A 10,346-nucleotide genomic window follows, 5' to 3' on the forward strand; every position below is an offset into this window, starting at 1 on the left:
AATTATTATTTAAATTGTATATACGGTTTTCAGAGCCTGATTATGATAATATTTATTAGTGTGGCTTGAGTTTATTAAAGTACGGTATCGTATTTATACAGACTATGAATACCATATTTACAATTTATGGACAAAAATACCATGATATTTACATGCTTATGGAATAAAGGACTTTCAGTATGTAGTATACTCAGAAAAATATATTTTCAGTCATTTCAAAATAATCAGTTTTTTAGTACCATAACGCCCCAATATTTAGTTATACAGATAACAGTTCAGTTATACAGAAACCAGATTTTTAATTAGTTTATTTAGAGTTTCAGATAAATTCTATAGGGTTATGGTTATTTTAAAAACCACAGTAAAAACAGTATATTACATATATCAGTTACCTATATAGTATCAGACCCTGATGGATCAGATAGCAAAGCATGATACCGTAACTATAGATGTTCAGTTCAGAGTGCAACCACTTTACTTAGATAGTAAGTGGTATGAGGTCGATCGTGCCCACGTTGGGACAGGCTCTCCATCAAATATGGATTGAGGGGACCGATCAGACTGTAAGAATTCAGTTGACTTACCCTGGTTGGCCAGCCAGGATAGGTCCCTCCTTTAGGCCGCACAACCCTGTCATGAGGGGTTAAATCATGACATATAACCATCCAGGAAAATTTCTCAGATATTATGAGTACTAACAGACTTTCAGAAATAGTAGTATAAATATGAAAAGTAGTTTCATACAGATTGACATGTTAAATAACATAGTTAATGGTTTTATTATACGTTATGTAATATCAGCATTTTCAAATTCAATTATTCATTCTATTCCTAAATTAGATTATTTTTACCAAACTATAACTCAGCAGCCACACACTAGTAATAACATGTTTCGTCTTACTGAGCATTGGCTTATCCGAGTGTTAAATTGTTTTTTAGGTGAACCAGCTAGGCGAGCGGAGCAGGCTTGCAGGTAGAGGGGTTGTTATACTGCCCTTTTGAGAGTGAGTATTATTTTGAGTGGAATGTTTTGTAAACCCTTGGTATCTGTAAGGGTAGTGGTTGAGAGAACAATAATGTGTGTATATTGTGGGATAATTTGACACTCTGGTATTGTATTATGTGTGGTTTTATTTTATATGATTGTCCTTCCACTGTTTAGGTTAATGATTGAATTTAACTAGGGAAAAATATTTAATTTTATTAGTAGGTCGTTTCACTTACCTTCCCCTAAAGAGCTTTCTATGCAATTCTCACTCTAGCACTAGGAAACATCAAAGTGACCGATGAGTCATACTACCTTATTTCGCACAGGGAGAAACTATTACTAGTAATAAACCTACACTAGTATTTATATGATGGAAACTCATTTCAAACGCATGAGACAAGCGGTCACAGGCAAGCATAATGCCCTAAACAAGCTCGGCTTGTGACGACATGCACACCCATGACTACTTTGTATAAATAAAAAAAAAAATATTAGCAATAATCACTTGTGAATGATAGTTTTATTTTTCATTTTAACCAAATAATTAAAAATATGACACCTTATTTTCTAATTTTCAAAATTTGTCAAGGAAAGCAAGAAACCATTTTTTTTTCTAAATTTTTGAATTCGAAATTTTTTTAAAAATATGACATTTTTTTTGTATTATTTAGAGATTTTTAATAGAAAATGAAAACTGTTTTACATGACTAACACTTTTTTTTTTCATATTTTGATAAATAAAACATTAAATGAAAATTTTTACTTTTAATAAAATAAAAAATAAAAAATAAATTTATCTTTTCGACTAAACGAGCCTTTCCAGTGTGTTATTCACTTTCATCACAACAAATTTTTAGAGTCAAAAATTTCTATGTTGATATCCTAATTAAAATAGACAGTTCATAGAATCAAGGATCCTGGACACCACAAGAGGCTTCGTCAAATATTCAAAGTAATTATTATTTCATTTACAAATTAATTTTAACCAATATATTTATTCCATGCAAATAATTTGTGTATATTAATATATATTAATATGCTGGATTTGACGCACGGAGCGATTTGTGTATTGGATAGAACTTTGATACGTGCAACTGTTTCCATAGAGAAACAAACAATTTATAGGGGAAGAGAGGAAAGGTGAATGTTATCTTAATGTCCTAAAACATATCAAATCTATTTCTTTTTTAAAAAAGAACATAATAAAAAAATTATATTTGATTTCAAATTTATACGTTTATTCATTAAAATAAATTGGATATAGTCAAATATTATCTTTATAATGCCGCCTATACACACACTCGTGGATCCAATACACCATATTGTAATGTATGGTGTTGGTTAAGAGTTTTTTGTGGAAGACGTGCAATATCGTAGGAGGAAAGATTCAATCATACTCACGACCAACTTAGGATGACATCTTCTTATTTCAACGTTCAAAGGGATATGATGAATGCTTCTACCACTATCCCTCTCATCCCTTGTGCGTGTAATGGATTTATTGACTTGTTTCTATAAATATCCATTTGTGGTATTCAACTTATACAGTAATGCCAGTAGTATATTAAAAAGAAACTCATAATTTGAAAATAATTTTTTGAAATTAAAAACAATACCAGTCAATATAGAAGGCAATTAAAAAAATATAACAAATAAAATAATCTAAGTTGATCAACATACTTCAAAATTACCTGAAGTTTATGTCTTTAAACTAAAATCAATAATGTACTGTGTAAATTTTAAATAATTTAAGTAAAATTTATATTACATTTTGTCGAATTCTACACAAATTCAAATATAAAATTGAAATTTCAGTTAACTTGTATTATTTTGAAATTCTTAAAAAGAAAAAGAAAAAAGAAAAGAAAAGGATCCTCTTTTAAAGATCCCTCTTGGGGTCTTGCTCCCACTGGTCTCTTTAGCTTCAAAGCTTGGTTTTTATTATTACATCTAAGTCATAGTCACTTTTTATTTTTTTCACCTTTTTTCTTTTCTTTTTTTTATTTTCTACCCTTTTGAAATTTGTGTACTAGGTAATAATGGGAGAGGAATATTCAAATAACTCGGCCTAAATGACACTCCCACCAATGGTAGAAGCGAGGGGAAAGGGTGGTCAAAGTCAGAGCCCCCAGCGTGGGCCGTGCACCACCGGATACCATCCCTGCAGATGATGGAAAATTCAGGCCAAAGCTGGTCAAAGCGTGGGCGCACACCGAGACCCCATCGTGGGGTGCGCCGCACCGGAAACCGTCCCGAAGATCGCGAGGTCCGCGGTGGAGAACGCATCTCGGAAGGCGCAAGGAAAACAACGAGGAGGCGTCGTTCTCATACGAGAGAATCCCATGCCGCCCCGACTTGCACGTATTACCACATTATAGATCTAACTTTAAAAATTAGATAAACTCTAAAAAAAAAATTAATATATAATATTTAAAATATTATATATTCTTTAAACATTTTATTTTATTTTATTTTATTTTATCGAATATAAATTTTCATTTATATTTTTTTAGCAAAGATTAATATATTTTTTTACCTAATTTTATTAAAGATTAATATTTTTTACTATAAAAATATGTATTAGGCAATATATTAATTTTAATATAAAAATCAGTATCTTTATCACATATCTAGCATTTTTGGGTAAGACTTAGAGTAATACTTTCTTAAATTGGCACTATATAAACTAATTTTACATTTGAGAGTATAAAATTTAAAATTAAAGTTAAAGTATTTAAATATTTGATTAAAATATAAAATAAAATTATATTATATTTATTTAAGATTCATATAAATTTAAATCAAAAGTTTTAAATTAATCCTCCTAAATATGGTTTAAAAGAATATTATGACAAATTGGAAGCATCTATTTATAAATTATTAAAATGACTTGGTAAAAAGTCATAATTAAATTGGATATACAAAGTAGAAAGGTGTTTGATTCATAATGGTCTCTAATATATATATATATATATATTGTGGAGTATTTGATAACCATGGGTGGGGGGGTTAGCTTTGACGGAGCATCCGGTGTCCGGTAAAAGAGGTGGGGTGGGCCCCACACCCCACCTCCTCACTCAAGGAACCTCGATGACTTTTGCATTAAAAGCTGGTAAAGGTCAACTCTACCTCACTGGCTCCAACTCCACAAATTAAAAATAAATTAAATAAAAATAAAAAGCTCCGGTTTTACCCCGTCGCCGATCCAACGGCTCACAATTGCCTTTTGACCTCATTTGCCCTTTTAAAATCTTTTCTCTCTCCTCGCTCCACACGGTCTCCAACCGGTTTCACCCGTTAATGGGCCACTGCGGTCAATGTGCTGACAAAAGGATACCACGTGGAGGATTTCCATTGGGCACAAGGTTTGACCGCAGATGGACAGAAGCGACAGGTCCTGTCATCCGATGCCTTTCATTGGGAGGGCATCTGTTCGAGTCAGAGCCCCCCTTCCTCTCCCAACTTTTGTTAATCTTTTATTTGGTAATTTTAGTTTTATTTATTCATGCTTTTGCTTTCTTTATCATCCTCCTCCTCGAGACAGAGATCTGATCTCTTCTTATCGGGGACTCTGGTCTTTAATGGTCTTGCAGACATGGCGGTGGAGCTCATGATGGGTTACGGAAGTGAGGGCTTCGCTGCAAAGATGGAAGAGAATGCGGTGGAGGAAGCCGCCTCCGCCGGCCTTCAGAGTGTCGAGAAACTCATAAGATTGTTATCACAGCAGCAGCGAGAGGCCTCTTCGAGCCCCAAAGCCTCCATGGAAATCGACTTGAATTGCAGGGCCGTCGCGGATGTGGCCGTGACCAAGTTTAAAAGGGTCATTTCCCTGCTCGATCGAACCAGAACAGGCCACGCTCGCTTCCGAAGGGCTCCCGTCGCCACCCCTTCTCCCCTCAATCTTCCTTCCTCCCACAATCATGCCATTGATGAGAAGCAAACTTCAGGCTCTATTTCAATTTCTGGTTCTGTTTCAAGGGTTTTGTGTCCGACCCCCATTCAGCGCCTCCCTCCTCTGCCTCACCCTCCGCCCCACCAAACGCCCAATAACGGATCTGCGGAGAGGAAGGAACCGACGGCGACGATCAATTTCTCGTCCTCGCCGCCGATTTCTGCCGCCAACTCTTTCTTGTCGTCGCTGACGGGGGATACCGACAGTGTACAGCCGTCTCTGTCTTCCGGGTTTCATATTACCCACATGTCGCAGTCGGCGGGTCGGCCGCCTCTGTCCTCGTCGTCGTTGAAGAGGAAGTGCAGCTCCGTGGACGATGCCGCCGGTAAGTGCCGGTCATCGTCCAGCCGGTGCCATTGCTCCAAAAGAAGGTAAATTAATCTCCACAATTTATCTCTAATGCCATCAGTTCGATCTTAATTGATTTATCAATCGACAATGAGTTTTGAAATTAAAGTGCTTAATTGTGTGAATTTAGCAGGAAATCGAGAGTGAAGAGAGTGATCAGAGTTCCTGCGATTAGCTCGAAGATGGCTGATATTCCTCCCGACGATTACTCGTGGAGAAAGTATGGACAGAAACCCATCAAAGGTTCCCCACACCCAAGGTGCCTCATCGGTCTTCTCTTAACTCAGTTTTTAACTCGTTCCCTGACTCGTTGACCGTTGACCCTTTTTATACCCAATTTGCCATTTTGCCGACCCCCAGTGTATTGCCGACATGAGTTGACTCAATTGAGTGTTTTACGGGGTCAAGCAACTCAGTTCTACATTCTTTTTGCAGAGGATATTACAAGTGCAGCAGCGTGAGAGGTTGCCCGGCGAGGAAACACGTGGAGCGGGCTCTAGACGACCCGGCGATGCTGATCGTCACCTACGAGGGCGAGCACAACCACCAACACTCCACGGTGGACGCCGCCGCGGCTCTGGTCCTCGAATCGTCTTAGTTTCAAATCCGGCGGCAATCGACCGTGGCAGTGAGGTACAGAAAAGACAATCCTGACGTAATCACTACCGTCCAAGGCCGAGAAAAAGGATTAGATCCAGCGGCTACGGAGGGCACCGTGTTAATAGTCAATGCATGGGCTGGGCGCGGTCATCAAGAAGATTGGTGGGTACTGGTTAGTGGTTGCTTTAGCTGCCTGGACCGTACAATACGGGATTATTCCCTGTTTTTTTTTTCCTTGAAATTAATTAAGTATTTTATTTTTCTTGTAGAAGAAAAGGAAAAGATATGGAAAGAAAGGATTGGAAATGTGGAAGTGGTGAAATGGGTGGAGTTGATGAATCATTGTTTTCATTATAATTATAATAATAATAATTATTATTATTATAAATAATTTTGTCAAAATTGTCATTTTCAAAGCTATAAATTAATGGGGTTGGCGTGTATGGTGTGGTGGGTGGGTCACGAAAATGTCCAAAAACTATGTATCATATATTCATTTATCTCTTATTAAAAATAAATTGGATGCGAGAACAGCTTAGATCTTGACTTTTGCCTTGATAGCTTTAACAGGGCGTAATATAATAAATGCTTAAAGAGATAATAATGTATATTAGCTTAAGATTGAATTGTTATAAAATTAGGTAGACTCTATTCTACGTGGGTACAGCATCACAGATTTTACCGCTTACAACCGACAAGAATGAAATCCAGGCATTGCTGAGTCTCAGATTTTGCCGCCGCTGTAACCCCATCTCCCCTTCGCGAGAGAGAGAGAGAGAGAGAGAGAGAGAGAGAGGACTTATAAAAACAATAGCATTAATTCAAGGAGTATTATTAGATGTATATTTTAATAATGTGCGCCTCACAACATTCTAGTTGACCCAAATATTAATATAAGAATTTGTAATAAGTGGATTCTGAATCTTAAGAATATTTTCTCTAAGGTAATGTTTAGAAACATGAATTCTGAATTTTAAATTTGAATTTGTTCAGGTGGATTTAGGAGCAATATTACACAAGCAAAAATACACAAATAAGAATGGAATATCAAATATATGTGGTTCGGTTCAACCTGATCTACGTCTACGGAGCACACGCAATTTCACTATAAACTGGGAGAATAATACAGGGAGGAGGAGCCACATTACTCAACTCAAATCTCTCTCTCTCTCTCTCACACACACACACACACACACACACCACAACTCTCTGTTCCTCACTCTCTGCACTCTGCGCACAACACACCACACAACACTTTCTGCACAAGAACTCTCTGTTCTTGCCACCCACACACACAGCCACACACAATTCTATATCTTGCCCCACTCACAATACAATTCTTGCAGACATGCTATTCTGCACACACACATAGCTCTGCACACAGCTCTCTGCTGCACACACACACACACAGCTCTGCACACAACTCTTTGCTGCACACACACACAACCACGCCCAATTCTATATCTTACCCCAGTCACAGCACAATTCTTGCAGACACTCTATTTTGCGCACACACAGCTCTGCACACAACTCTCTACTATACACACACACACACATAGCCATGCCCAATTCTACATCTTGCCCCCACTCACATTTACACACAAATCTCCTTTATATAGCCTTTTAAAGGGGGGTGTAATTCAAACAAGGTGGGCAGGGTTGGTGGCTGCATTTTAACCATGGTAGGCAAGGTTGGTGGAGGGCTGTCGGTCTCCTCTACAAGATCAACATAAGCTGCTGGGGTTGGTTGCTTCCGTCTCCAACTATGGCGCACAGCTCAACAATCTCCCACTTGGAGACGGAGACACCATATCAACCAGTGTATAAATAAATGATGTGCTCACATTTGTTTTCAACCATGAAGACTAACTGAAGTTAAGCATAACTTCAATTTCTCTGCAGTCACTACCTTGGTCAAGACTAATCTAGTGGTCATCAACTTCACAAATGGTTCAATGATGTCAGTGTAGTCAACTTCTTCCTTCTACTCGAAGCCTTTGACTATCAGCTGGACCTTGTAGTCTTTTCCTTCCTTTTGCTTGAAGCTTTTGACTTCCAATTGGGCCTCGTACCTTCTAGAGCCATCCTACTCCTCTTTAATCTTGTACACGCCCTTGTTATGAAGAACCTTCTTACCTTTGGACAATTCAGCTAGTTCCTATGTTCTGTTGGAAGTGAGAGACTTCATTTCGTCATTCATCACAAGCTCCCACTTGCTTGTATCTACCACCTGACATGCTTCATCATAGCATTCAGGCTTTCCTCCATTTGTAAGAAGTAAACAATCCATATACCTTTTTATCTGGTACATTGGTGCCATCAAACATCTCGATCTTCTCATTCGACATCTCTATTAACCAATTTAGAGATGGAATCAGCTCAAACGGACAACACCGTTGGATCTGGAATGACCAAAAACCTTAGAAATGGTTCAATTCATTCAAAAAATCGACCCGAAATGGCTCCAAATAGCCCAATCAAACTTTTGGTCAAAACGATCAATTTCTGTTAAACTTAACGAAATATTCTTATGCCGTTATTGACGCCGTTTGCTGACATGGCACTGTAGGGCCCACCTGTTGACTTGGTACTTGGGTGCACATGCTGACATGGCTTGCTGACTCGGCGCTAACGTGGGGAGCTAACATCAGCATCTTCAACCTCTAGACGCTTGTCAACTGATTGATGGCACGTGGGAGAGCGTGAGGCCATCTTCCATCGCCTGGCCGTTGATGGCGTGTGTAGGCGCGTATGGCCTCGTTTGAGCTCCATTCAAGCTATGGCTACCACTGTTGGCTTCGTCTTGACAAGAGGAACACGATGGTGGTCTCAAAACGCAATTTTAAGATACTCGACAGAGGCTCCAATTCGGCAATTTTGCTCTGATCTGACGATTTTGCTCCAACCTCACACAGCACACCGCACTCTACAACTTCCTCTCTTTACACACACACCTCACAGCTCTCTGTTGCACACAGATAGAGCCAAGCCCAATTCTACATCTTGCCTCACTCATAGCACAACTCTTGCAGACACTCTGTTCTGCGCACACACACAGCTCTCTACTGCACACACACATAGCCACGCCCAATTCTACATCTTGCCCCACTCACAATTACACACACAAATCTCTTTTATATGGCCTTTAAAGGGAGGGGGGGGGGTGGTAATTCAAACAAGGTGGGCAGGGTTGGTGACTGCATTTCGATCATGGTAGGCAAGGTTGGTGGAGGGTTGCTGGTCTCCTCTACAAAATCAACATAAGCTGTTGGGGTTGGTGGCTTTCGTCTCCACCTATGGCGCACAACTCAACAGAATTTGGTGGATTTGGTCAATTTTTAATACAACTTTATGCTATATCTTATCTAAATTTAAGACCTCTCGAAACATAAGTATTTTTTGTTTAGTTTAATTTTACAACGGACAATACCTTAACAAAATTGGTTGAAAGTCGTTAAATTTAGTTTCACATTTTAACGCAGATGTAGGAGCATGTATAAATAGATATCAAGCTTTTAATAGGAAGGGATGTATTTTTCATGTGTAGCAATGAATGTCCCTTTACATTTTTATATTATTTCATCTTAATTTATTAATTTTAAGTTTGAAATCATGAATTTTAGTATTTTGAATTTAAATTTTTGTGACTTTTGAACAAATTGTAATGTAAGATTGTATTATCTTAAATTCTTATAAATCTAAACACTCAAATTTATGCTCCCAAATAATACTTAAGACAAATTTAATTTAAAAAAAAAGCTATTTACTTTTTTTTTTTTACTAATGACAATTCAAATAAAAGATGTGATAATTATTTTAGTTAGTTGAATATACTATTAATTCATACAGATTACAACCTAATCGCAAAAACCAAGTCAGCAAAATAAGCGTATCCTTATATATCATTTTTATACTGCTTATAGAAGTTTAAAATTCGAATCTAAAATGTTAATTTATCTAAATTTGGATAAGATGTAATATAAAATTATACTAAATTTTATCTAAATATACACAAATTTAATTTTAAAATTTGAAATTCATACTCTCAATACACTAGAGGTGTGAAAACGGTTGGTTCAGCCAAATTCTATAAATTAACCAAATTTTTCGGTTAACAATAATCCCTAACCAAATCGATCGAATTAGTTATTGTAACCGAACCATATCATATATTAATATTACTAATTTAAATTTAATTATTAATTAAATAGTAATTTAGTTAACCGAATTAAAGATTCTCCACACTTGTATTGAAAACCAAATACCTGAAATTATCCAAATCTGGAACTGAATCGATCGAACTCGATCAATTAAACTTGAATTATGCTCACCCCTACACAACATCATCTTCTTAAATTTACGTCATGTTTAAAAATTTAGATTTTTTTTAGTTTTTAAAAATTAAAATAAAATATTATATTATATTATTTTATTTAAATTTTCTTAAATTTAAAGTCA

General features: G+C 37.0%; 1 protein-coding gene across 2 annotated transcripts; it reads left to right on the forward strand.

Moving 5' to 3' along the window:
• Positions 1-4,404: 4,404 nt before the first annotated feature.
• LOC131161678 (probable WRKY transcription factor 7) lies at positions 4,405-6,276 on the forward strand. 2 transcript variants are annotated; one of them, XM_058117606.1, is made up of 3 exons: positions 4,405-5,311; positions 5,419-5,547; positions 5,724-6,276. In XM_058117606.1, exons 1-3 carry the CDS (start codon positions 4,494-4,496, stop codon positions 5,884-5,886), a joined length of 1,110 nt encoding a protein of 369 aa, XP_057973589.1. In that variant the 5' UTR covers positions 4,405-4,493; the 3' UTR covers positions 5,887-6,276. The 2 variants fall into 2 exon arrangements, with proteins under 2 accessions (XP_057973589.1, XP_057973590.1); XM_058117607.1 differs by having other exon boundaries at positions 5,422-5,547.
• The last annotated feature ends 4,070 nt before the right edge of the window (positions 6,277-10,346 follow it).

Source organism: Malania oleifera, chromosome 8, assembly GCF_029873635.1.
Source record: "Malania oleifera isolate guangnan ecotype guangnan chromosome 8, ASM2987363v1, whole genome shotgun sequence".
Classification (NCBI taxonomy): domain Eukaryota; kingdom Viridiplantae; phylum Streptophyta; class Magnoliopsida; order Santalales; family Ximeniaceae; genus Malania; species Malania oleifera.